Source organism: Diabrotica virgifera, chromosome 2, assembly GCF_917563875.1.
Source record: "Diabrotica virgifera virgifera chromosome 2, PGI_DIABVI_V3a".
Classification (NCBI taxonomy): domain Eukaryota; kingdom Metazoa; phylum Arthropoda; class Insecta; order Coleoptera; family Chrysomelidae; genus Diabrotica; species Diabrotica virgifera.
In genome coordinates this window covers 179,051,273-179,079,218 of record NC_065444.1, presented here as the reverse complement: position 1 = coordinate 179,079,218, position 27,946 = coordinate 179,051,273, and the positions used below count along the sequence as shown (strand labels likewise).

General features: G+C 36.3%; 1 protein-coding gene across 5 annotated transcripts in view; it reads right to left on the bottom strand.

Moving 5' to 3' along the window:
* LOC114337262 (nose resistant to fluoxetine protein 6-like) overlaps positions 1 to 27,946 on the bottom strand; it is a 202,714-nt gene that overhangs the window by 83,374 nt on the left and 91,394 nt on the right. For all 5 annotated transcript variants that reach the window (XM_050642947.1, XM_050642951.1, XM_050642949.1 and 2 more), the window contains exons 3-4: positions 26,085 to 26,323; positions 5,004 to 5,304 (exon numbers count right to left, since the gene is read on the bottom strand). In XM_050642947.1, coding sequence (XP_050498904.1) covers positions 5,004 to 5,304; positions 26,085 to 26,323 — 540 coding nt within the window. The remainder of the gene's footprint in view (positions 1 to 5,003; positions 5,305 to 26,084; positions 26,324 to 27,946) is intronic.

Below are 27,946 nucleotides of genomic sequence, written 5' to 3'. Positions count from 1 at the left end.
TAGTTTTCTGTACAAATAATAAATGTTAGTTCATAAGTATGGAATGTCTCTTGTGACAGCTTCCATAAGTCCATTCCCTCCTAAGAGGCCGGGAATGTCTCTGCTTTTCCCTTAGAGCCACAGAAGATCAGGCACAGATGGAGTCACAGGTTCAGTTGGTGTGAACATTACCTTCGGATCTGTTATCTTAATTTCTGATAAACCTTGAGGTTTTGTCTCCCTGTTGAACTGCTCCCTGACTTCCATAAACCTCAGGCGCGGGTTTCTTTATTATCCGAAGAATGGATTGCTTAGGAGCTACTGCATGTTTTGGTGCAGTACAAGAAATGCCACATATGACGTGAAAAGTGTGGTATTCGTCGATTTTATGTAAGTACGTTAAAATCAGCCTTATCGTACTCCTGCTCTGTAAAGCAAGGCAGTCACTTTTCTGTGGATCGCCTGCGAATGCTGACACTTCCAGACGAACAGCTTCTGTATAGGATGAACAAAACCCCAAAGGGGAAACTACATTGACCTATTTTCTTGAGCCGTACTTTTTGTAGAGAAAACGGCCAACCCTGCAAGGAATGGTGAGACCAACTATCTGGGCCTTACTGCAGCTACAAGACTTTGAGCAAGCGCGTTGCTTATCTGGAAGTGTCAGCAATGGCAGGCGATCCGCAGAAAATTGACCAGCCGTGCTTTACACAACAGGACGAAAACACTGATTTTAACCCTTTCTATGCCAGCCCTTAATTTGCATGTTGGTCCCTCAATCCCAAAGCTTTTTTCATGCTTAGAGTCCCACTGCCTTATATACGTCGCATATAAATAAACAAATAAATGACCACAACATGCTTTTAATGAGTTTTTTTAACCAACCTAAACGTTTTCTTTTTAAAAGTACTCATCAGAGAGCAAAACTAACTTGAAAAAATGTAAAAAAAATAATGTAATATAAATTAACATTAAAAGTTTTCTTTTGTGTGGTACTCCTCAAAACATGACACTACGCAAAGGCCGACTCCGCATCTTCCACACATGTATCCCGGTTCGCTTCTTTTTTTCTGGTCTTTTCTGTGGCTACAAACGCTTCACCTTCTAGCAGCTACCTATAAGCCACCAGTGCTACAATATAGCATATATCTAAAATATGTGAACAAATATATACACCATTGGGTCCGCATGACCTGTCTTAGATGCCAACATTTTGAGGCTTTGGAAACAATAATCTAACATTTTCGGACATATTTCTACGGCATTGGGACAGCAATGAGTCCAAAATTTTATAAGCAACGCATATTTTCGGCTTTTGTAAATTGAGACCATAACACCTTGAACGTATATACAGGGTGTCCAGAAACTCTACCGACAAACGAAGACAGAAGATTCTTCAGATAATTTTAAGATAATTTAACCCAATTTACTTAGTCCGAAAATGCTTCCTAAGGGAGCTAGAGCTCTTTGAAGATGGCGTCTTGTAATTAGTTTTTCTTAAATACCTCCAGAACGCTTCTATTTAGAAAAACAAAAATTGGTGCGCGTATTTATCTTCAAGATATAAATCTAATTCATCCATTTCAAATTTCTAGTACCTATCATAGGCGTCCGTTTTGGGTAGGGCAACGGCTATGTTATTTTATCGCATAACTTTTTTATCTTTAACTTTTATAGATTTCTGATATTGGATTATTAAATTGTAAAGTATTCTAGTACTAAAATGTACTCTTGTTTTAAATCGGTAGGACACACCGTTTTCTAGAAAAATCGAATTGAAAATTTTTCGCTATTTGAATAAAAAATAATTTCAAAAAAAACTGTTTAGAAAGACGAAAACTGGTACATTTATTTATATTCCAGAGAAAAATCGATTTCATTAATTGCTAATTTGTAGTACTGGTCATAGGCGTCCGTTTTGGGTAGGTCAACAGTTATTTTTTAGCATAACTTTTTTGTCTTGAATTTTTCAGCATTTTTGACACTAGATTATTAAATTATGAGGTATTCGAGTACTAAAAGTTTCTCTTAAGTTATGTTGGTAAAATACTTCGTTTTTTGTTAAAAAGTTCTTTCAATTTGTTTACAAATTCCAAAAACGAAAAACTTTCAAATCGATTTTTCTAGAAAACGGTATGTCCTACCGACTTAAAGCAAGAGTACCTTTTAGTACTAGAATACCTCACAATTTAATAATCCTGTGAGAAAAATTCATAAAAGTTAAGGACAAAAAAGTTATGCGATAAAATACCCGTTGCTCTATCCAAAACGGACGCCTATGACCGGTACTAGAAATTTGCAATGAATGGAATCGATTCATCTCTGAAAAGTAAATATGGATATCAATTTTCGTTTTTCTAAATAGAAGCGTTCTGGAGATATTTATGAAAAACTAATTTCATGACGCCATCTTCAAAGAGCTCTAGCTCCCTTAAGAAGCATTTTCGGACTAGGTGAATTGGGTTAAATTGTCTTAAAATTATCTGAGGAATCTCCTGTCTTCGTTTGTCGGTAGAGTTTCTGGACACCCTGTATACGGCGGCTTTGAATACAGACCCACTTTTTCAAAAACATATATATGCAGCGTCAGGACAGAAAGGGTTAACGTACATACAATCGAAGGATACCACACTTTTTACGTCATGGGTGGCATTTCTTGTATTGAATCAAAACATGCAGCAGCTCCTAACCAACATACATTTTGAAAGGACAAAACCTCAAGGTTTATCAGAAATCAAGATCCGAAGGGAATGCTCACACCAACTGAAACTGTGACTCCATCTGTGCCTGATCTTCTGTGGCCCTTAGGGAAAAGCAGAGACATTCTTGGTATTTTAGGATGGAATGGATTCATGGAAGCTGTGAGAAGAGACATACCATATTCATATTAAGAACTAACATTTATTATTTGTACAGAAAACTAGGAGAAATTTATCAAATTACAGCATTCTAATAAAAACTAAAGTTTTGGAATGTTAAAAGTGGGTTTTGCCGAGACCGTTAAAAATTGTCAGTTTTCTACTTGCACTTTAGACCGAACGGTTCGTCTGAAAAAAAAAGTAAGGAGTGATATTTGTAGATAATTTTAAGTACTTTAATTTCTGTTAACAGACCATTTACTAAAAGTTAATGAAAAGCTAATAGTTTTCGAGATTTGAGCAAAAAAGCAGAAAAAAGCTGAAATTTTTCGAATTTCTCGCGATTTTTTCAATGTTCCGGCAAGAAATTTTGTCCGTAAATTTAATATTCGGATTTAGCAGTCCAAAATCCATATTATATAATGAAAGAAATCAGAACTATTCCAAAACTTTCCCACTAGGGAGCTCGTAGAGTACAAATTGACTGAATCAACCGGTACAAGGAATCCCCACTTCTTGTTGGTCAATAGTTATGGGTGGAAAATCCGACACGTTGTATGGCACTTCATTTTCCTGGAGCTAAGAAATTAATAATTTCGAAGACGGAAGAGCTAAATTAGTCAATGTAATTGAGATATGGAACTAATCTCTCAACTATTCGATAATTTACTTTATGGTCATGGAGCTTAAATCCAAGATCCGACAGGGAAGGACAACTGGATTTAGACGACAGCTGGTTGATTTCTGTATCAATGATGAACTCGTAATTGCAATTTCCAACTTCCTAAACGTAGATTTTGCACGTAGAGGTCAACAGCTGATAATAACAACAAAATATTCAGAAAACAAATAGATTATGATGAAGATATCCTACATACATTTTTATCCAATGGTATGTATAGTATCATTGTTTTAAAAAGAATAGTCGGTCAATGCAATGAATAAATTTGTTTGATTCTAATTGAGACATCCACCAGATTGAGACAACGTCACGCATAACTAAGATAAATCCAAAATGCATAGACACCAAGTTGGATACGATCCTATTGATGACACAGCAACTAGCATACATATAAAGACAAATAGATATATGGAAGAATATTATAATTTAGAAATTGAATTAATGATGTCATTATGCCAAAGTGCACTAATCTCTCAAAGTGAAGATGATTTACAACGTATGCTGCACCAATTCAACATAATCGCCAGAAAATTTAACATGTTAATTTCCTCAAAAAAGACAAAATGCATGGTTATAACAGCAGATCCAATAAGATGTAAATTGGAGCTGAAAGGTCAGATAATAGAACAAGTGATGGAGTTTAAATATCTAGGCATCACACTATCTAGCTACGGAAGGCTCGAAACAGAAGTGGAAGATCAAGTGAATAGAGCAAATAGAGCCGCAGGTTGCCTGAATGACACAATATGGAGAAATAAAAATATCGGAAAAGAAATGAAAGGCAGAATTTACAAAACAGTCATCAGACCAATAATGACATACGCTGCAGAAACACGACCCGACACAGAGAGGACAAAAAGCTTGCTCGAAACAGCGGAGATGAAAACCCTTCGAAAAATCGATGGTAAGACTCTATGGGACAGAGCTAGAAGTACAGATATACGACGTAGATGCAAGGTGGATAACATTAATAACTGGGTAAGAAACAGAAGAGTAGAATGGAATAACTACATAAGCCGAATGATAACAAATATGGTAGTCAGGACAGCGAGATACGGTTCCCCAATAAAAAGACGATCAGTGGGACGACCACGAAAACGATGGAACGACAACTTACTAGAGGTACATTGAAAAAACAGACAGAGTCATGTCTATACAAAAAGAAGAAGAAGAAGATGATGCCATACATTTTACAAATGACATCATTAATCCAATTTCCAAATTATATTATTCCATAATTTATTTTTCTCTATATGTATGCGAGTTGGTGTGTTATCAATAGGATTGTATCCAACTTGGTGTCCATGCATTTTGGATTTATCGTAGTTACGCGTGATATTGCGACCCTGACAGAAATGGTGGTGACATCTGGTGACTGTCTCAATTAGAATCAAGCAAATTTATTCATTGCGTTGAGCAACTATTATTTTTTAAATAATCATAGTATCTTAATTATAAATGCATGCAAAGCTTAGCATTCTTACCGTTTCTACGAACTTCGTATTAGCAACTGAACTGAATAGACCTACCATGAACGTATGAGCCAAAACAACAACAATTATATTGTAAAATCGAAGACCTTGCAATGGCCTTAAATAGTCAACTTCGGCCGTGCTTTTGACAGTTGTAAGTTTATTCCAGCTTGCATATAAAGAAAACGACGTGACTATTCTTCCATAGCTTGTATTAGCAAAGTTTTCGTGTTCTTTGTCATACCAGTTTTTTATTGCACTATCTACACTTGTACATAAAAGTACAAAACTTATGTAGACAATGAAAAAGGAGCTAAAACAAATTAGTAATTAAATAAATTGATATATGTGCCTAAAATAAGTAAATGCAAAAAATTCTGACACTTTAGATTTATTGGTCTAATAATTTAAGGTAAGTTATGTTAGGTTAGGCTCAATTTGATTAGGCGCTTAACATGATTAACTTTCCAGAGCTCGCGCGTGGACCCTCACTCGCGCAGTCACTTACTACTTAGTTGCCATCTAACTGTCGTTATGTAAAGACACATCAACTCGCTTTGCAACCCATTTGGGGAGTAATATTTGCCGAAGGGCATAATTCTTTATAAATACAATCCATCGTATGGAATTTTCAGCAAATATGTGATTCTAATAATATGTAATTATATACCAATTAATAGGTTCTCACGCTGGTATTTCATTGGTGGCTTTGCCAATGAGCCTGTTTTAACACTGATGATGATTTTGTAAAAATTCGAAAATGTCCTGTGATGTAGCTCTTATATGGATTTTAATAAATATTTTTATACCGTTTACAAAGGATTTTTCATTAAATATTTTTTTGATTGATGGTATACAGCCAGATACAGAAAAAATTATTTCTTTTTCTGGTGGATTTACTTAAAATATTAAAGAAATATTATTTAAAAGTTTAAGCTTTTCATCCTTATAAAAATATTTATTAGATCCCTACAAATTCGGCAACTCATTGCTGAAAAACGTCGTGCGAGAAGAAACTGGCAAAGATCTAGAAACAACATAGATCAACATACAGATAGATTCAGATTTAAATGGAACATAGCGAGCTCATACACAGGGCCTCGAACCTACATTTAAAACAGCGGACCAGTTAAAAGTTCGACACGACACCATAAATACAACAACGGTAAATTATTTGACATGCAGCAAACAACATGCTTCTTTTGCGAAGTCCTCTCCTTTTCGCCCGAGTCGGGCCGAAAGGCCCGAAAGTAGCCGAAGAGCGTACACTGATCGCTTAACAGGGTTGTCACGTCTCTCTAAAGTCTCTGCATTTTCAAAATAAAGAGCGTGTGCATAAAATTTCGGCTTAATGTTTAAATGCATATTTTTTTCGAATCCTAAAAAAACTAATAAATATTTTTTGAAAAATTTTAACGCAGAATAAAAGATTACATTGTTACCGAGGGCAAAAAGTCCCTGAAAACCTCTATAATGTTTATTTTAATAATTTACGGTAATGAAGAAAAAAGAGAAAAGAGACTTTTTGTTTATTCTAAGGAACTTTGGGCCATCGGTAATAATGTAATCTTTCATTCTGCGTTTAAATTTTTCAAGTTTTTTCAGGATTTGAAAAGGACTATTGTAAACCAAAACCATTCATTTTGAAAATAAATAAAAGTATGCCCTGTTCCATATTTGTCTTTTATCATTATTCATTTGTTGGTGCCGCTATACTATGCGGTCTACCGTCGCCATTATGTTATAGCTTGCGGTCTACCTGGGCGGTTAAAAAACCCCTTAATATTTTCTCAGAAAAGTTTGCACACAATAACGAAAGGCAATAAAAAGGCAAAATGTTTATTGCTACGTAGTACTTTATAAATCTTTTCAGTAGTAATTGCACAAGAGCTCTAAAATTATCGAATTTTTCCCGAGTGGCACCTTGACAGTTTTAATTTCACGATCCGAAGGGGAGTGAAATTATGTCAAAGTGTCACGAGGGCAAAAATTCAATAATAATTTTAGAGATCGAGTGCAATTTGCTGCGATTATTTCGTGAATAAAACTGTTCAAACCAAAATTTTATTGTAATTTATTTATGCAAGTACAAATTAATACAATTAACCAAACACTTGTTATAAATATTTGACGGTTGAAAGTCATCATTTTTATAATTTTTAAAACATTAATTGTCGTTAATGTCACTGAATGTATTTTTTCTTTTCAACGAAGGGCATCTGACGTAATATACTTGACGACGGGATATTATCAAAAATTATCACTTTAATTTTTATTTCTGTAGCTTTCTATTGGTCAGAATCTCCTATGAATTAAATAATCAGGAATATACAATAAACTTATTTCTTTACTTATATGCAAGGATCACTGACTGTTTTTCTCTCTGAAATAAAAACCATTAATTTTTCCTTCATAATAATTAGGCTTTATCTTTTAGAACTAATCAGGTTACATATATTTTTTTTGTATGTGATGTTGATAGTCAAGACTTAACTAATTTTTTTAAATCTACCAGGCCATTTTATTTGAAAAGAGGGGATGATATTGTAATAAACGAGCGTTCGGGTATTTATTGTAACAAAAGAGAAATCTTGGCCGACCGCCGTATAACAGTAAACACCTCGAGAATGACGTCATCGAATGATCTAGGCCTCGGCGGAAAGGAGGAGGAACTTCTCGAACGTACGACCCGTAGGCGGAACACGCTGATAGCTAGAGATGGGCGTCGATTGTTCCAGAATAACAACTGGGTATAAATACGGGCATATTTGTAAATAAAGTTTAGTCTTAAGCTAAAGTTTGTAACGTAAACTTGTATAAATAAATAATAAAGTCGTATATAAATACCCAAACGCTCGTTTATTACAGTTGATGTCGGTGTTCGGTAAACTTAGTGCGATATAAATAAGTGAATTACAGAGAGACTTTAAAAGACTTTTGAACTTTATTCGTCGGGAATAACCGGAGTGAGTTAATTGTTCGATATTCGGAAAGACTTTAAAAGACTTTTGGACTTTATTCGTCGGGAATAGTTAAAGTGCGTTGATTGTTCGGTATTCGGAAAGACTGTTAAAAGACATTTTGGAAAGTACGTGTGTGCCGACCAAAGATGTTGCTACAAGAACTTACAGTAAAACAGCTCCGTGAACAGCTAGAGGAAAGGGATCTGGACAGCAGTGGGCTCAAGATAGTCCTACAAGCACGACCCGAGGATGTCCTCACGAAGAACGGAGAAGACCCAAAGACGTTCCACTTCCAGTCAGCAGAACAAGCAATCTTATCGAAATTAAAAACTGTTTCTGAAACGATCGATGAAACTTCTAGAAAAAGCGACGAGAAATTCGAAAACGTTGCTAAAAGATTCGACGAGACTTCTCAAAAGATTGATGAAACTTTTAAAGAGGTCTGTAGACAAAACAACGAAAAACTTGAAGAAGTTTGTAAACAGAACAATGAGAAATTTGAAGAAGTTTCTAGAACATTCGATAAGATACAGAAAAGTGTAGACGACAATAAAGAAACGTTAGAAGAGAAGATCAAACAACTAGAGACTATGGTAACCAATACGAAAGTTCTACCTTCAGTTAATGCAGTAGTTTTGGCCGTAGAAGAGAAGATCAAAGAATTAGAAAGCATGATAACCGATACAAAAGTGCAACCGTCAGTTAATGCAGTAGCTTTAGATCCTGTAGTGAAAGATGAACTACCGAGAGACGAAATGTCGCATAATATGAGATTCAAATTACCTCCATTTGATGGAAAGTCCTCTTGGTCCATATACCTTAGACAATTCGAAGCTATTGCGACCGCCAATCATTGGACCGAACAGGAAAAGGCTGTTTCCTTGACTGCTGCTTTGCGAGGTGATGCTGCAGATATATTAAGATCAATTCCTAAGGGTCAAGAAAATTGTTACCAGACCTTGTTCACTCGTCTAGAAAAACGCTATGGAGATGCCCATCTACAACAAGTATACAAAGCACAACTGCGAAGTAGAAGTCAACGAGCAAGTGAGAATCTGCAAGAATTTGAAGCAGATGTGGCTCGTGTGGTGCGGTTGGCTTTTCCAGAGGTGCCAGACAGCGTTTTAGAATAAATTGCAGTAGATACCTTCGTCAATGGGCTGAAACATAATGAACTAGAGAAAGCTTTACGACTAGCAAGGCCCAAAGTTTTAGATGAAGCACTTGCTATTGCATTGGAACACGAAACGGCTAGTCAAACTTCACGAGGCCATAGAGTAAGAACCATTGAAGAAAGTGACGAACACAACGATGAACGTCTGGAGGAAATGATACGGAGAGTATTAAGTAATCAGATCCCAAAGAGACGCGAGCCTAGATGTTGGAATTGTGGAGACGTAGGCCACATTCGTCGTAATTGTAAGAAGATCGTACAGCCGTCAGAAAACTAGAGCGGGTCGACACCAAGGGGCAACTGCCGACCTCGAGAACTAGAGCCCCCATAGTAACTGTCAACCTTACGTCCTCCGGTGGAATCCACAACTTATACATCGAAGGTCGTATCAGTAATAGATGTAGATCATTTTTGGTGGATACAGGTGCAACGAGAACTATCGCACGTCCAGATGTAGTACGAGACCATAATAAATTATCACCTGCAACAATAAAGCTTAGAACAGCGACTGGTGAGCTAATTAATACATATGGCGAGGCTAATATGTCAGTATCCATTGGCCAGACCACAGTTGAACATCAAGTATTAATTGCCGAGATCTCCGACGAATTCATATTGGTGATGGACGTACTAAGGAAAGTGGGGGCAATATTGGATGTTCAAAATGGAGTTCTCAAGATCAATGGTGAAGAGTTGCCCTTTCACGACGACAAAGAAGATGTCATCCGCTTACTTACTACATGCGACGTAACCATACCCGGTAATAGTGAGAAAATTCTGATGACCATGCTTGATGGACACTGCCGAGAGGGAAGTTTAAGGATGGTCGAAGATGTGGATAATGTCGAGTTCCTAACGGCGAAAACTTTGGTAAAAGTTAGAGATGTGATCCCTGTATGAGTTATGAATTTAAGGGAAACTGCTATCAAGTTAAGTAGAGGAGCTTTGATCGGGCAGTGTGTTCCCGTGGCTTCAATTTGCTCTGTGAATACCAATGAGAAATCATCGAAGGCGAAGTATCCAAAGGAGCTTGTTGAGATGATCATTGAAAGATGCCAAGATCTTGATCATGAAAGAACGGAAAAAGTGACGTCTATGCTGATAGAGTATCAAGATGTTTTTGCTATTGACACGAAGGATAAGGGCAAAACAAGCATAGTAACGCATAAAATAAATACCGGAGACGCTCAGCCAATCAGACAACGGCCTAGACGACCTCCATTTGCGAAAAGAGATGAAGCCGAAGAGATTATCAAGGACATGGACAAACAAGGGGTAATTGAACCATCGAACAGTCCATGGACATCACCAGTAGTTCTGGTAAAGAAGAAAGATGGTTCAACGCCTTTTTGTATCGACTACCGCCAGCTCAATGCGGTAACAAAAAAAGATAGTTATCCTTTGCCCAGAATAGACGATACATTGGATACTCTCTCCGGTTCTCGCTGGTTTTCCACACTCGATTTAAAAAGTGGATATTGGCAAGTAGATATGGAGCCAGCCGATCGGGAGAAAACCGCATTTTCGATAGGATCAGGGCTTTGGCAGTTTACGGCTATGCCGTTTGGTTTATGTAATGCCCCTGCCACATTTGAAAGATTAATGGAGGCAGTTTTAAGAGGTCTAACATGGAAAACATGCCTGGTTTACTTGGATGATGTAATTGTGGTTGGAAGGTCCTTTGAGGAACATGCCAAGAATCTAATAGAAGTCTTTCAACGATTGAGGGCAGCGAACTTGAAGTTAAGTCCGAGGAAATGTCACATGTTTCGACTAGAAGTTAAGTATTTGGGATATATTGTATCGAGTAATGGTGTAACAGCTGATCCTGAAAAGATTGAAGCAATTAAAGATTGGCCAGTACCAAAAGATAAACATGAAATTAGAAGTTTCCTTGGCCTATGTACATATTACCGACGATTTGTCAAAGGATTTGCCAATATCTCCAAGCCCCTAACAAAGTTGACGGAGGAGGGCAAAGAATATACATGGAGTGAGGAGTGTCAAAAAGCTTTCGAACAACTACAAAGGGCTCTGATCAGTGCACCGATATTAAGCTACCCGGGACAAGCAGGAAAATTTGTTTTGGATACCGATGCTAGCAACAGTGCCATAGGAGCTGTTCTCTCACAAATCCAGGATGGACAGGAAAAAGTCATCGCTTATTTCAGCAAAGTCCTGTCGAAACCAGAAAGAAACTATTGCGTTAACAGAAGAGAACTGCTGGGTGTAGTGAAGGCTTGCGAACATTTCCATAAATACTTGTACGGCAGAAAGTTCCTTCTTCGAACAGATCACGCTGCTCTAAAATGGCTCATACAATTCCGTAATCCAGAGGGCCAGATGGCAAGATGGTTAGAACGACTGCAAGAATATGATTATGAGATAGAACACAGGGCCGGAAGAGTTCATTCAAATGCTGATGCCCTTTCGAGACGACCATGCAGTGCAAATTGTAATCACTGTGCCAAATTAGAGGAACGATTTTGCCCCGTGAGACGAACCACCGTAGTTAATGAGCAATGGAAGCCCCAACAGTTACAAAACGCCCAAGAAGATGATCCATGTATAAAAAGAGTATTGGATTGGATGCAGCAAGGTGAAAGACCTAGTTGGCAGGACATTAGTGCATGTAGTCCAGAAGTCAAGGCCTACTGGAGCCAATGGAATTGCCTGGTACTAAAATATGATCTTCTGTACAGAACCTTTGAGAACGATGATGGTAGAGAATCTAAGCTGCAGTTGATTGTACCTAAAAGTAAAGTGTCAGAAGTATTGCGTCAGTTGCATGACGGTACATCAGGTGGACACTTTGGTATTACGAAGACTCTGCAAAAGGTTCGAGAACGGTTCTATTGGGTGAACTGTAAAGATGATGTAAGAAGATGGTGCCGGAAATGTGAACTGTGTGCATCCGGTAATGGTCCAGTTGGTAAAAAGAGAGCACCCATGAGACAGTACAATGTTGGAAGTCCTATGGAAAGAGTAGCAATCGACATTGCAGGTCCATTTCCAGAAACCGATGCTGGAAATAAATACATTCTGGTAGCCATGGACTATTTTACGAAATGGACCGAGGCCTATGCATTACCGAATCAAGAAGCTGCTACCGTTGCAGAGGTACTTGTTAAAGAATTCTTCAGCCGATTTGGTGTTCCCTTGGAGATCCACTCCGACCAAGGGCGAAACTTTGAGTCAGCTCTTTTCCAAAACGTTTGTAAATTGATTGGTGCCAATAAGACCAGAACAACACCCCTGCATCCTCAATCAGATGGAATGGTCGAGAGGATGAACCGAACGATGGGTAAACACTTGTCCAAAGTTGTATCTGAACATCAGCGAGATTGGGACCAACACATTCATTTATTCCTGATGGCCTACCGCTCGGCCGTGAATGAAACTACAGGTCAAACACCAACCTGCCTGATGTTGGGTCGTGAAGTTCGTTTGCCCTGCGAACTAAAGTTTGGCTGCAGACCTTCCGAGGAATATATTGCAGGCGAAGAATACGTAGACCGCCTGAATTTACGAATGAACAACATTCATGAACTTGCCCGACAACACATCCAGATAGCCAGTGACAGAATGAAAGATCAATATGATTCTCGCTGCAAGAATGAAAGCTTCGAAGTAGGTAATCTTGTCTGGCTTTATAATCCACAACGTCGTCGAGGCCTGTGTCCTAAACTGCAAAGACAATGGGAAGGTCCGTATGAAGTTAAGAAGAAAATAAATGACGTAATATACAGAATTAAGAAGTTACCAAACGGTAAACCAAAAGTTATTCACATAAATCGTCTTGCACCATATGCTGGCTCAAATGAAGCAGCGGAAGCCCAAGTCCTCCAACAGGAGATGAAAGATGCACCACAGCCAAGTTTTAAGGAATTTATGTCAAATTACGCAGAAAGAAAGAGTGCTAGATTCGGCGTGACCACAGAAGTTCAGCAAGATCTGTTTGGTGTTCCAGAAAACGTCTCTCTAGCCCACTGTGTTGCCCAAGACCTCGAGATGACTAAAGGAATCTCGCCCGTATTCAATAGAAAGTTCGGCCGCCTGGACTAATTAAGGAATCAACAACCTAAAATTGGAAGAGTATTGCGATTGGAAGATGGTCCTCGATCTTTGCTGTATATAGTGACCAGGAAGTCTTATACGGACACGCCAAGCTACGAGAACATATGGCGTGCTCTAACTAATTTGAAGAAAATCGTGTGTAATTATGACATCAAAGATTTGGCTATACCAAAAATAGGCCATGCAGTAGAAAATCTGGATTGGAAGATTGTGAGAAGCATGCTTGAAGTGATCTTCAGAGAAACTGGCGTACGAATTACTGTGTGTTGCATGAACCCGAAGATGTCATACCCTTCAAAGACAGTAGACTGCTATTTCTTCTTGAAGGGTGTATGCAGAGCTGGAGAGTCGTGTAGATTCCGCCATCCTGGGCCTTCATCTAGAGTTGCTGATCGGGACGCTCAGATCTTAAGAGGGGAGCAGTGTAACAAAAGAAAAATCTTGGCCGACCGCCGTATAACAGTAAACACCTCGAGAATGACGTCATCGAATGATGTAGGCCTCGGCGGAAAGGAGGAGGAACTTCTCGAACGTACGACCCGTAGGCGGAACACGCTGATAGCTAGAGATGGGCGTCGATTGTTCCAGAATAACAACTGGGTATAAATACGGGCATATTTGTAAATAAAGTTCAGTCTTAAGCTAAAGTTTGTAAAGTAAACTTGTATAAATAAATAATAAAGTCGTATATAAATACCCGAACGCTCGTTTATTACAATATTTACGCATACCCTGGGAAAATATTACGGTGTTATTTGCATAATAGTAAAGAACCTAAATTTGCATAAAGTAGGTACGGTGTTATTTGCATAATGGTAAAGAAACTAAATTCGCATAAAGTTTATTGTATATTCCTAAATAGTAGTAGGTAGTATAATGTTTATTAGTACTTATCAATAAACATTCTACCTACAAAGTGTAAACCTTTCTGAGAAAATATTATGGTGAATAGCCGCACACGTATACAGTACCGTCAAAGCAATATTTACAAAATGAATAAAACGCAAAAGTCAGAAGAATTAATATTTTAATTTTACAAATTAATATTTTGTCATATCAATTTACCAGTTCAGTTGCGAATTAGCCACAAATTTGGCTTCTTCCGAAATAAAATAGCAAATTAATACGACAAATTAAATTATTATTATTAAGTATTCTTCTTCTTTAAGTACCGTGCCCAAATTTTAGGCGTGGGTAGCTTCCATAACAATTTGCCGATATCGTTCTCGATCTTGTGCGGCATCTAATAATTGATCTGCTGATAAGCCAGTCCATTGACGAAGGTTTCGGAGTCATGAATATTTATTCCGACCAATTCCTCTTTTTCCGTCGATCTTTCCATTGAGTATTAACTGCAGCATCCTGTATCTGCTACCTCTCATTATATGCCCCAGATATTCAAGTTTTGTCATTTTTATCATCTTGGTTAAATCACCTTCGCCTTGACATACTCTGTTTAAGACTTCTCTGTTTGAAATGCGTTGAACCCAAGATATTCTGAGCATTCTACGATACGACCACATCTCAAAGGCTTCTAATTTGTTCATCATGTTAACCTTCATGATCCAGGTTTAAATTAAGTACCTATTAATTTGTAAAATTAAAATAATAATTCTTATGATTTATCCGTTTTATTCACTTTGTAAAGATTTTTTTGTCGGCATTGTAACATATGGGGTTTATACACCGCATCTCACGGTAGACCGCATACTACAGTAGCACCCATTTGTTATTTCCTAAATAAGTTTTAATATTATGTTTCATATTTTTTAAAGAAGTTGATGGTTATTTATTATTTTGTATTGTTTTTATTTTTTTATGAAAATAGATTTAGTCCATGTGGTGAGACCGCTCCCGTCTGGAAAAATTTCTGATTCGGTTTCTTTGTGGATTCCTATTCAAAAATGTCCCCTTTAAACAAATCTAAAGGGTACCGGGCGCAATTTTTGGGCAGAAATTGTTTAAACAATTTTTTTAAACAAATACAAAAGATCACCTTTTTTTGCTCCGAAACATAAATTTTTAAGTTTTGTGGGCCATTCTAAACAAGAAAGGTATCTTGTAAATTTTCTCAAAAATTGACAGTTTTCGAGTTACAGGCGTTAAAATCTGAAAAAATGCGAAAATACGCATTTTCGAGGGCTAAAAACTCATATTTAAATTAGTATTTTTGAGGTTACCATATACTTAAATTAAAGATTAAACATGTAGCTTCAATGTTCTGAAGAGTGATTGCGCCTAACCCTAATTTAAACCGTTGTTTTTAATTGTTAAATATGCATGTCCATCCGATTTTTTTGCCGGTGCGGCGCGCTCTATTTCAAAAATCTCCAATTTTCCTCCGAAAAATATTTTTTCTAGATTCTTTGGGATATTCTAAATAAATAAGTCTCTTGACATTTTTCTCAAAAGTTAACAGTTTTAAAGTTATAAGCGAATTAAAATCCAAAAATGCGTTGTTTTGGCATTTTTCGGATTTTAAATCGCTTATTACTTTAAAACTATTATCTTTTGAGAAAAATGTCAAGGAACTTAGTTTATTTGGAATGTCCCAAAGAATCTAGAAAAAATATTTTTCGGAGGAAAATTGGAGATTTTTGAAATAGAAAAACACGTATATTTAACAATTAAAAAACAACGATATAAATTAAGGTTAGACGCGATCACTCTTCAGAATCTTGAAGATGAATGTTTAATCTTCAATTTAAGTATCTGGCAACCTCAAAAATACTAATTTAAATATGAGTTTTTAAGCCTCGAAAATTTGTATTTTCGTATTTTTCAGATTTTAAATCACTTATAACTCGAAAACTATCAATTTTTAAAGAAACTTGTAAGATACTTTTCCTGTTTAGAATGACCCAGAAAACCTAAAAATATATGTTCCAGAGCAAAAAAAGTGATCTTTTGTATTTGTTTAAAAAAATTGTTTAAACAATTTCTGCCCAAAAATTCCGCCCGGTACCCTTCAGATTTGTTTAAAGGGGACATTTTTGAATAGGAATCCACAAAGAAACCGAATCAGAAATTTGTTCGGACGGGAGCGGTCTCACCATATGGACTAATTATTATTACGATAATATTACTATTTATAATAGATCACTATTATCTCTGTTACTATAATACAAAACGATAATTTTGGCAACATTGTACCTTTCGACATTATTCGACTTTCAGTGACGATTCTGCTGAAATAGTTCAGAATCCAGTAGCCCGCTTGAGTATTTGATTTTTATGATATAATTCTTTGACAACTTTATGTTGTCCAACTGGGTGGAGCGGAATTACATGTAAATTGTATGTTCCCTTTAAATATGAATTTATCTGTATATACAATAGACTACGTAGACAACTTGGAGTAGCCATCAAAGCTGCAAGCAACAAAACCTTCGAACATTACATTACAAACCTTACAGCAAATGATCAGACGCTATGAAAGGCGACTGTACAAGAATTCACCTGTACTCATTAGATATCTTTTAAAAACACCCTTTAATTATCTACGCTAATTTCTTTCGGTTATTTAAATGTCATCATAAACAATTCCAACCTTCTTTCGTTACATAAACATTGTTGACCTAGATCGTGAGGTGTAATTATATATACATAACATAATGACTTTGCACTTTTAAATATATTTATACAACCAAAACATAATAAGGGAATCCTCATTACACATTCCACATTCGTCATTCTATTTTATTAGATGTAAGATTATTCACAATAAAAAGATAGTGTCATCTAGACTCCGCGAGACGACGTTACGTAGGTTGCTACCAGCTTGTACTCATGCGAGTATAATAAAACAACTTCAACAGTGAAACGACTATTAATCATTCCACCCCTCGGATAAGGGTTAACCACCCTTACCGGGAGAAGATAGCCCTAGTAATCCTGGACTATCATATGGCGATCTAGACCAGACGAGACCTGATGGATCAAGGATGGGAGGAAAGTCATCAAAAGACGAAGTCCAAGAAAATGGAGTGGTGAACAGCAATTTCATCGTCAAAAACAAAGACGTTAAGCTGGACACAGAGGTAAAGGTACTTCTTTATATCATCACGACTGTTCTGATCATGAGACTGGCATGGTCACTATGGAAAGCCCACCGCAGGAGCCTCAAGAGAAACATTCATCGAGGATTGGCGAGATCTACAGCGAACATAGACGTTTAAAGTGGTGAGTCTATATTTTGTTCTTATGGTATTTCCACGATATTTCTTAACAAATGAATGATATAGCAGTAATGTAAGGTATATTTCTAGTATTTTTATCTATTTATTTTTAATTATCTTTATGGGTATTATTGGAATTTTTTTTAACACATATTAAAGTTATTCACATGGCATATTACCATTATTATTTGAGGTATATATTATTTATATTATTTATTACGAGGGTACATATTTGCAATTTTTTTTATGATTTTAATATTTGCTATCGTAAATATACACTATCAATATAAATATACGATATAAATATATAACAAATATACGCTATATGCATAATACATTTACATTATTATTCTAACTACTTATTTACAAGGGTTAATATAACGTTATTTATTTTTGAACTATTATTTATTATTATTGCAATTTTTTTTTTACATATTTTTACCATATATTGACGTATTATTTTTATCTCGTTATTTTTTACTATATATCTATATACCACATATCTATATACACCGTAAGACTATCGAATTTATATTTTCGCTAAGAAGTGCAGGAACTGAGGATAGAAAATTATGTATAAATGAGTAGCAACAAAGTTACTTGGGAAGATTTTGTCAAAATAGTTGAAGAACTTGCACAAGAAGTAGGAAGACAGAGCAGAAGGGTCTTAAAGAAAAAAGTACCGAAATCTAAGGACATACAGGAAGAAGTAACGACACAGCTAATTAAATCCTATAACAAGTTCACGCACATAACTAAGAAAAACTGGGAAGCACTTTCGGACAAACAGAGGGAAGCGTGCAACAAATATTTTGGAAAAATCAGAGACAAAGTTATACGCTCATTTCAAGCAGTAAATGTAAGAACAGTGGTTCCAAATTCAATACATCAACCAATCGACGAGGAAGTTGAAGAGGAACAAAGCGACGAGGAAGTAGAAGAAGGAAAAAGCGACGAGGAAGTAGAAGAAGAAATAATTAACGACGAAATAAAAGAGGAAAAAGGTGACATAAAACAAGATATAACAATATTAAACATGGCTCTGACAATCAATGAATTTTTGAATATCGCAAGCAAGATATTGCCCAACGAGTTCGATGGAAGCGCAGGGAAATTACAACCATTTTGGACGCATTAGAACTACTTGGAAAATTGGCAGAAGGTCATGAAGACACAGCTGTAACGCTAATAAAAACACGACTTACCAATAAGGCTAGGAACTTAATAACCACGGAAGATACGATTCCACGGATAGCTGAAGCACTGAAGAAAGAACTGAGAGGTGATAATCCGAAGAATTTAATAGCCAAATTAGCCAAGAAAAGGCAAGGGCATAGAGATGCAGCAGTGTACGCATCTGAAGTGGAAGAGTCAGCAGAACAATTAAAAGTAACATACATAGCGGAAGGAATGCCACTGGAGTTAGCGAAGAAATATACGACGGATACAGTAGTAACAACAATGAAACGAAACGTTAATGCAGAGAAAGCTAAGCTAATACTGGAAGCAGGTAACTTTACATCACCGCAGGAAGTAGTATCTAAATTTTTATCGATCGATACGACTGAAGAAAATGCACAAGGAAGAGTCTTAAATTATAGGACAAACTACGAGAATAGGAGAGGACAGCAGCAATACAGAAGAGGATACCATAACAAATATGACAGAGGAAGAAGAAATAACTTCGGACAACGGAACGAAGGAGAAGCAACGGACAATCAACGAAATTATTCGAACAGAAGATACAGACAATTTAACAATCAAACATACAGAGGAAACCAGAGAGGAGGACGAAACAGGAACGTAAGGTTACTAGAGATAGAGGACAGTCAAGAAGAACAAGAAAACCAGCAGTTGGGGTTTTGAATGAACAAGAAGTTGGAAGCACACAGGTAGAAATAAAATATAACATTTACAACTTCGACCTGAACCTAACGAACTTTGTACGAATGAAAACAGGAATCCTTGAAAACACAAGCACCTTTATCATAGACACAGGAGCTGATATTTCAATACTAAAATGTTCACAAGATTTTATGAAGAAACAGGTGAAACCAAACACAAAGGCGAAAATAAAAGGAGTCACTAAAGGAGAGTTGCAAACAATGGGAGAAGTTGAGACAACACTAGAAGTAAAAGGAACTCGATTCGAACACATCTTTCAATTGGTAGAACCTAACTTTCCAATTCCAACAGACGGAATCATTGGGAGAGACTTTATTTCTAACTTTCAATGTATACTGGACTACGCAAACCTTAAAATGCACATTAAAGAGGACAACGATTGTTACATTAGTACGAAAATTCTGGATAATATAGATAATGACACCATAATAATACCACCCCGATGTGAAATTTACAGGATAGTCAAAATTTTTCAAACGTTAAGGAACGAAAGGATAGTGGAGCAACAAGAAATACAACCAGGAATATTCATAGCAAGAGCAATTATTTCAAGTAATAATCCATACATCAAAATTTTGAACACAACATACGAAACAGTAAATGTAGAGGCAAGCACAATCAGGACGTCGGACATTAAACTATTCAATATATATAGACTAGTCAACGACAGCAAGGATAGGAAAAAAGAATTACGAGAATCACTGAAATTAGACATACCAGAATATATACGAGATAACTTAGTATCGTTATGCGAAGAATATGCAGACATATTCGCCCTAAGGCATGATATGTTAACCTGTAACAATTTCTACGAACAGAAACTAAGAGTTAAAGACCAAACTCCGGTATATATCAAGAATTATAGGACACCTCATGCGCAAACAGAGGAATTAAATCGACAAGTACAAAAACTAAGAGACCAAGGAATCATAGAAACATCTACATTCGAGTACAACAGCCCAGTAGTACTGGTACCGAAAAAAGCTATAGATGGAGGAAAAGCATGGAGATTATGCATAGATTTTAGACAATTGAACAAGAAGATAGTTACAGACAAATTCCAATTACCAAGAATAGATTCGATATTAGATCAACTAGGAAGAGCAAAATGGTTTTCAGTTATAGACTTAATGTCAGGTTTTCATCAAATACCATTAGAAAAGTCATCGAGAAAATACACATCGTTTAGCACGGAAAACGGAGCATTTCAATTTACCAGATTACCTTTTGGATTAAATGTAAGCCCGAATAGCTTTTCAAGAATGATGTCAATAGCATTTTCAGGATTAACACCAGACAAAGCATTTCTTTACATGGACGATATCGTAGTAATTGGAATATCCGAAAAACATCACCTAGACGACCTGAAAAAGACATTTGAGACATGTTGAAAATTCAATTTGAAACTTAACCCAGGAAAATGTCAATTTTTTAGAAGGGAAGTAATATATTTAGGACATGATCATTCTCAAGAGGGAGTATCACCCGACAAAGCGAAGTATGCAGCAATTGAACAATATCCGACACCTAAGACAGCGGAAGAAACAAAGAGATTTGTAGCATTTTGCAACTATTACAGACGTTTTATTAAAAATTTTGCGGAAACATGCAGACCACTCAACAGATTATCGAGGAAAGGAGTAGAATTTTTTTGGTCTGAGGAGTGTGAAAAAGCATTCAAAAAGCTTAAAGCATCTCTGACGAAACCACCAATTTCAAAATATCCTGATTTCAACAAACAGTTTATCCTAACAACAGACGCATCCAATGAGAGTTGTTCAGCAATCCTAAGTCAAGATTACAACGGAATAGACCTACCTATAGCATATGCATCAAGAAGTTTTAGTAAAGGAGAATGTAATAAACCTATAATCGTTAAAGAATTACTAGCGATTCATTGGGGAATTAAATATTTTAAATGATATCTATATGGAGCACCAACATTCAAAGTAAAAACAGACCATAAACCTTTGACACACCTATTTGCAATGAAAGAACCAACCTTAAAACTCACGAGGATCAGATTAGACCTAGAAGAATATGACTTCGAAATAGAGTATATAACAGGGAAAAGTAACTACGCAGACAGCCTTTCAAGAATAACATTGCATCAACTAAAGAACCTATACATAGACAACACCCATATACTAGCTATAACAAGAGCTCAAGCAAGAGAAAAGGAGAAGGAAGCAAGACAAACAAAGGCTGAAAGTGAACTCGCACTACAGCCAGAAGCCACCAAACAGACAGTAAGGAAGGTACTAAATAATTTAGAGGCGCATAGACTACAAATTTTGTCCTTTGGAGCAGAACTAATCTCACCAAGACTGAGCATTAAGGCCAAAAACAAAATAAAATGCAGCAAAAGCATAGCCACAGGATTGGATCATTTCGATTTAAACCAAGCGTTGGCACAGCTCGATAAGCTGGCGGTAGAGAATGCAGTACGTAAAGTAAAGATATACGTAAATGATATTATTTTTAAATTGTGCACAATTGATGAATTTATTAAAGAAGGAAATAAAAAATTGAAGAATATAGAAATATACATATGTGAAGTACCAGAAACAATAAAAGATGACAAAGAAAAACACAGATTAATAGAAGAATACCATAATCACCCGATGTTCGGAGGACACGTAGGGAATAATAGACTAATAAAGAAGCTAAAGGCAAGATTCCGATGGAAAAATTTGGAAAAAGACGTAAGAAAATACGTTAAACAATGCCACAAATGTCAAATTAACAAACCGAAAAGAACACATGTCGAAGAGTTCGTGATATCGGACACATCTTCCAAACCATGGGACATAGTATACATAGATACAATAGGTCCATTCACTAGAAGTAATGAAGGTAATAGATACTGTATCACAATGTTGTGTGAACTGACAAAATACGCGGTCAGCATACCAGTGTGCAATAAAGAAGCAGAGACAATAGCAAGAGGAATCTTTGATCATTTCATACCAACATACGGACTCATGAAGCAAATAAGAACAGACCAAGGCACAGAGTATAAGAACGAAGTAATGCAGGAATTAACAAAGCTATTAAAAATAGAGCACAACTTTTCAACGGCATACCACCCACAGTCCATTGGAAGTTGCGAAAAACTACACAGAACGTTGAACGAGTAGGTAAGAGCATTCATAGATGAAGACAGAGAAAATTGGGATGTGTGTTGCAGAATGTTCACATACTGCTGCAATATAACCCCTAACGTGTATCATGGATACACACCGTTCGAACTGCTATATGGCAGGAAGGTTAACCTACCGGAAGACCTTACACAGGAGATTCAACCATGTTACAATATAGATGCCTACTACAATGAGTTACGATACAAACTACAAAGCGCACACGAGAGAGCCAGAACCTTCTTATTAAAACACAAAAAAGAGCGGCAAGAAAAGAATAAGCTCAAAGCAACACCTCAAAACTTTAAAATAGGAGACCTAGTCCTGGTAAAAAGGGAAGAGAATGGTAAGTTTGATAGTCTTTATGTAGGTCCTTTCACAATAACAGAAGTAAATAACGTTAATTGTAAAATCAGAATAGAAAACAATAAAATCAAGGAAATACATAAGAATAGATTATATGCTTACAATCCGAAAACACAGTGAGTGACAAGTGTGATGAAACAATGTTGTTAAACGAACATTTTTATTTTTATTTATGTATTTACGTAGTTTTAGGAAGTTTGTATATAAAATAAATTTTTTGTATTGATTACAACAGAGTATGGGTTGGTAGCACTACTTGCAAAATTTTCTGCCCGTAGTCAGAAAATTCTTAGGAGGGAAAGGTGTACAAGAATTCATTTGTACTCATTAGATATCTTTTAAAAACACCCTTTAATTATCTACGCTAATTTCTTTCGGTTATTTAAATGTCATCATAAACAATTCCAACCTTCTTTCGTTACATAAACACTGTTGAACTAGATCGTGAGGTGTAATTATACATACAGCCACTATAAACACTTTTCAGGGTCGACGCTGACTTTGCACTTTTAAATATATTTATACAACCAAAACATAATAAGGGAATCCTCATTACACATTCCACATTCGTCATTCTATTTTATTAGATGTAAGATTATTCACAATAAAAAGATAGTGTCATCTACACTCCGCGAGACGACGTTACGTAGGTTGCTACCAGCTTGTACTCATGCGAGTATAATAAAACAACTTCAACAGTGAAACGACTATTAATCATTCCACCCCTCGGCTAAGGGTTAACCACCCTTACCGGGAGAAGATAGCCCTAGTAATCCTGGACTATCATACGACTAAGAAGCTCAAAAAACCATACACAATTATTCCTCCCCTCCATAAACCAAATGGTGAATCGGCTCCTTCTAACAAAGAAAAAGCGGACGTCTTTGCTGAACATCTTACAAGTGTATTTCAAACCGAGCCACCAGAACCTGATGAAAAAGTATAAGAACTAATTAGCGCAGCATGTCAAATGTCCCTTCCAATAAAAAGTTTTACCCTTATAGAAGTCAAGAAAGAGATAACCAAACTCAACTCACGAAAGGCTCCAGGTTATGACTTAATCTCGGCACAAGTACTAAAACAACTTCCTCGTAAGGCCATTATTATGCTCACAGTAATATTTAATCGCATGCTAAGTTTATCATACTTTCCAAAAATATGGAAATTTGCAGAAATCATAATGATCCTTAAGCCAGGCAAAGTGCCCAATGAAGTAACAACTTATCGATCTATCAGCTTACTCTCAATCGTTAGCAAAGTTTTTGAAAGATTGCTGCTACAAAAAATATACGCAGATCATGAATTTCTAACATTACTACCAGAACATCAGTTTGGTTTTCGGGAAAATCACTCTACTACACAACAAGTCCATCGAATAGTAAATGAAATATCAAAAACTCTAGAAGAAAAGAAACACTGCAACACTGTATTCCTAGATATTTCACAAGCGTTTGACAAAGTTTGGCATAGAGGTCTGCTTTACAAAGTAAAATTAGCACTATCTAGTAACTATTTCCTCCTAATCAAATCCTACTTATCAAATAGATATTTCTCATTAAAATTCAAAGACCAACAATCCAGCCTCTGTCCTATTAACTCCGGAGTTCCGCAAGGTAGTGTTCTCGGGCCTCTGCTGTTCTCACTCTACACAGCCGATATACCAGAGTCTCATAATACTACAATCGCTTCCTTTGCTGATGACGTGGCAATACTAGCTGTAAATTAAGATCACATACAAGCCTCACAATACCTGCAACACCATCTGGACATACGCAGTGAATGGTACACAAAATGGCGAACAAAAGTAAATAAAACCAAATCATCTCAAATAACGTTTACCAACCGCCACAACACATGCCCACCTGTAAGAATTGAAAATGTACGAATACCAACAGTAACAGACGCTAAATACCTTGGCCTCCATCTTGACCAACGTCTTATTTGGAAAAAACATATCCAGACCAAAAGAAGACAACTAGACTTGAAATTCCGGCAAATGTATTGTCTCCTTGGACGCAGGTCAAAACTCATCATCCAAAACAAAATTCACTGTACAAAGCAATACTCAAACCTATTTGGTACTACGGACTACACCTCTGGGGCTGTGCAAAGTCGACATCACTGAATATCATCCAACGATTTCAGTCTAAAGTTCTAAGATCAATAGTGGATGCACCATGGTACGTAACTAATCAAACACTTCACGAAGACTTAAATATACCTTTCATCAGAGAAGAAATCCATCGAGCAACGGAGGAACAAAATGAGCGTACCATTCACCATGACAATGATTTAGTAAGGGAATTATTCCATAATGGCCCTGCCACAAGGAGACTAGATATAACCTGGCCTCAGGACCTATTTTAAAACTTTAACATAAATAGAATAAGATGAGACATCATTGGAAGTCTCTTCTTCATGCCCAAAGACATGGAACAAATTTACTTAATACCCTTTTAATGATGTAGATTGTAAATAAACATAATTACATAAAAAAATATTTAAAATTATTTTTAAATGATATTTAATTGAAAAACTTATTGGACCATTTTCCTGGTAAGACCTTCATGGCTTCTAAAAATTGCAAGATGGATGCTGTAATGAAGACAAGAGAGAATTCTACAATTTTCAATTCACAACCTTGTCTGCACAGCTGGGTAAATTCCAACGGAAAATGGACCTAGTTACTCGATAGGAGTATTACTAATAGAAAATAAAAATGTATATCATTTTTATTCAGTTGAAATGAATGGAAGACAAAACTGTCTTAATTTTCACTTAGTTCAGAGAGCGCAACCCTGCACTCTATATCGACAATTTTCGCCTCTTATTAGAGGCATCATCAGAGAGGCATAGGTTTGTTTATCTCTGTCCCAAGTGAAAATCTTCCGCGAGCTAATCCCCGCACTGCAACTGACGTTATGGTAGTACGTGCCTAGCGACATCTGCTAAATAAAAGTCAAAGTTTTTCATTCTAATAAAAATATTTAAAAATATTTTTAAAAGATATTCAATTGAAAAACTTAGTGGACCATTTTCCCGGTAACACCTCCATGGCTTCTAAAAATTGCAAGCCAGATGGATGTTGCATTAAATATTATTTAATGTTTAATAATGTTTATGTAATGTTTTGGATAATCTTCACATTTAAATTTGTAACTTTGCTTATTAGGTGACGCAATAAAGCAGTAAAGAGCCCAAAACATATCAAATTTTTGCTTTTGTAAGGTTTATTGCCTCATTTCCTCACCTATGTCGGTTTTTTTAATTATGTATCGATTGAAACTTACGCAACTAATACATCAATCCAGTCGACTGGGAATTTAGATATGTTTGTGTCACATGTCAAATTATTGACAGTTCCTCTGAATCCATACTTAAACATTTTTTTATCGTAACAATTATTTATTTGTTTCGTCAGCGTGGTGTTGCCTTCAAACTTTTCTGTGACATTGGGACAAGTAGTCGGAACACATATACAGTGTCTCAAGTTATCATGCCTGTAATTGTAGGTGTCTTTTGATAATGCCTAAAATAAATAAATAATTATCATAGTTTCAAAAGTTATACATCACCCCTCGTATTCACGATATTTACGCTTTTATAAATCCGTATCTTTATCACATATTTAATGAGCCTTTTTTTTATAAAAAATATACCTTTTTTGGTTTTTTATTTTAGTTGAATACCCATTTAATTGACCTGCTTTTGCCAAGGTGTAAACATTTGAAAAATTTATTCTGGTGAAATTTTTGAAAACGTGATTAAAAATGAATCGTACTTTAATTTCTGAGTTGGACCGTATTAGAATTATCGATTTAGTTGAAGAAGGCCATTCACAGCGATTCGTGGATGAAAGAGTGGGTGTTTCCCAGAGTGATGTCTCACGGATATGCAATAGGTTCCTGGAGAAAAACTCGATAAGGAATAGAGTCGGTCTGGTAGACCCCGAGTTACCAATGATCGACAGAATAGATATATCAGAATTTCCATTGGTAGAAATTCTTTTATGTCTGTACCAGCCCCCCAAAGAGAATTCAGGCATACTACAGGAGTCAGAGTATCGTTGTCTACAATAAAAAGAAGAATTTTAGACTGAGGTTTGAGGAGACGCCGACCAATAAGAGTTCCTCAGCTATAACCTAGACATGTTTTTGACCGCCTCCAGTGGGGTCAAGAACACTTACAACTCCCCCAACAGTTTTGGAATTTATTGCTTCTTTTCAGACGAGACCAGAATCTGTTTAAATAGTGATAACCGGCGAATTCGTGTATGGCGAGAGCCAACAAGAGCTGCACAACTAGCCACACATGAATTCGCCGGTTATCACTATTTAAACAAATTCGAGTCTCGTTTGAAAAAATCACAAAATTCCAAAACTATTGAGGAAGCTCTATGTGTTCTTGAGCCCACTGGAGGCGGTCCAAAACATGTCTAGATTGTAGCTGAGGAACTCTTATTGGTTGAGGACTCCTCAAACCTGAGTCTAAAATTTTTCTTCTTATTGTAGCCAACGATACTCTGACTACTGTAGCCTGCCTGAATTCTCTTTGGAGGTCTGGTACATTGGTAACTCGGGGTCTGCTAGACCGAGCTCTATTCCGTATCGAGTTTGTCTCCAGGAACCTATTCCATATCCGTAAGACATCACTCTGAGAAACACCCACTCTTTCCGCCACGAACCGCTGTGAATGGCCTTCTTCAACTAAATCGATAATTCTTATACGGTCCAACTCAGAAATTAAAACACGATTCATTTTTAATCACGTTTACAAAAATTTCACCAGAATAAATTTTTCAAATGTTTACACCTTGGCAAAACCAGGTCAATTAATTGGGTAATCAAATAAAATTAGAAACCAAAAATGGTATATTTTTTATAAAAAGGGCCCATTAAATATGTGATAAAGATACGGATTTATAAAAGCGTAAACATCGTGAATACGAGGAATGATGCATAACTTTTGAAACTATGTGAATAAACATCTAGAAACATAAGTTCAATGTTTTCAGAATTTTACATTACAAACACTGTATTTCCACAAAGCTAATAGTAGTACAATCAACGAACATAACATTCACCGATCTTTAAAAAGACTAAAATTTAATCTAGGGCAAAAATCAACAAAAACGAAGCAAACAAATAAAATA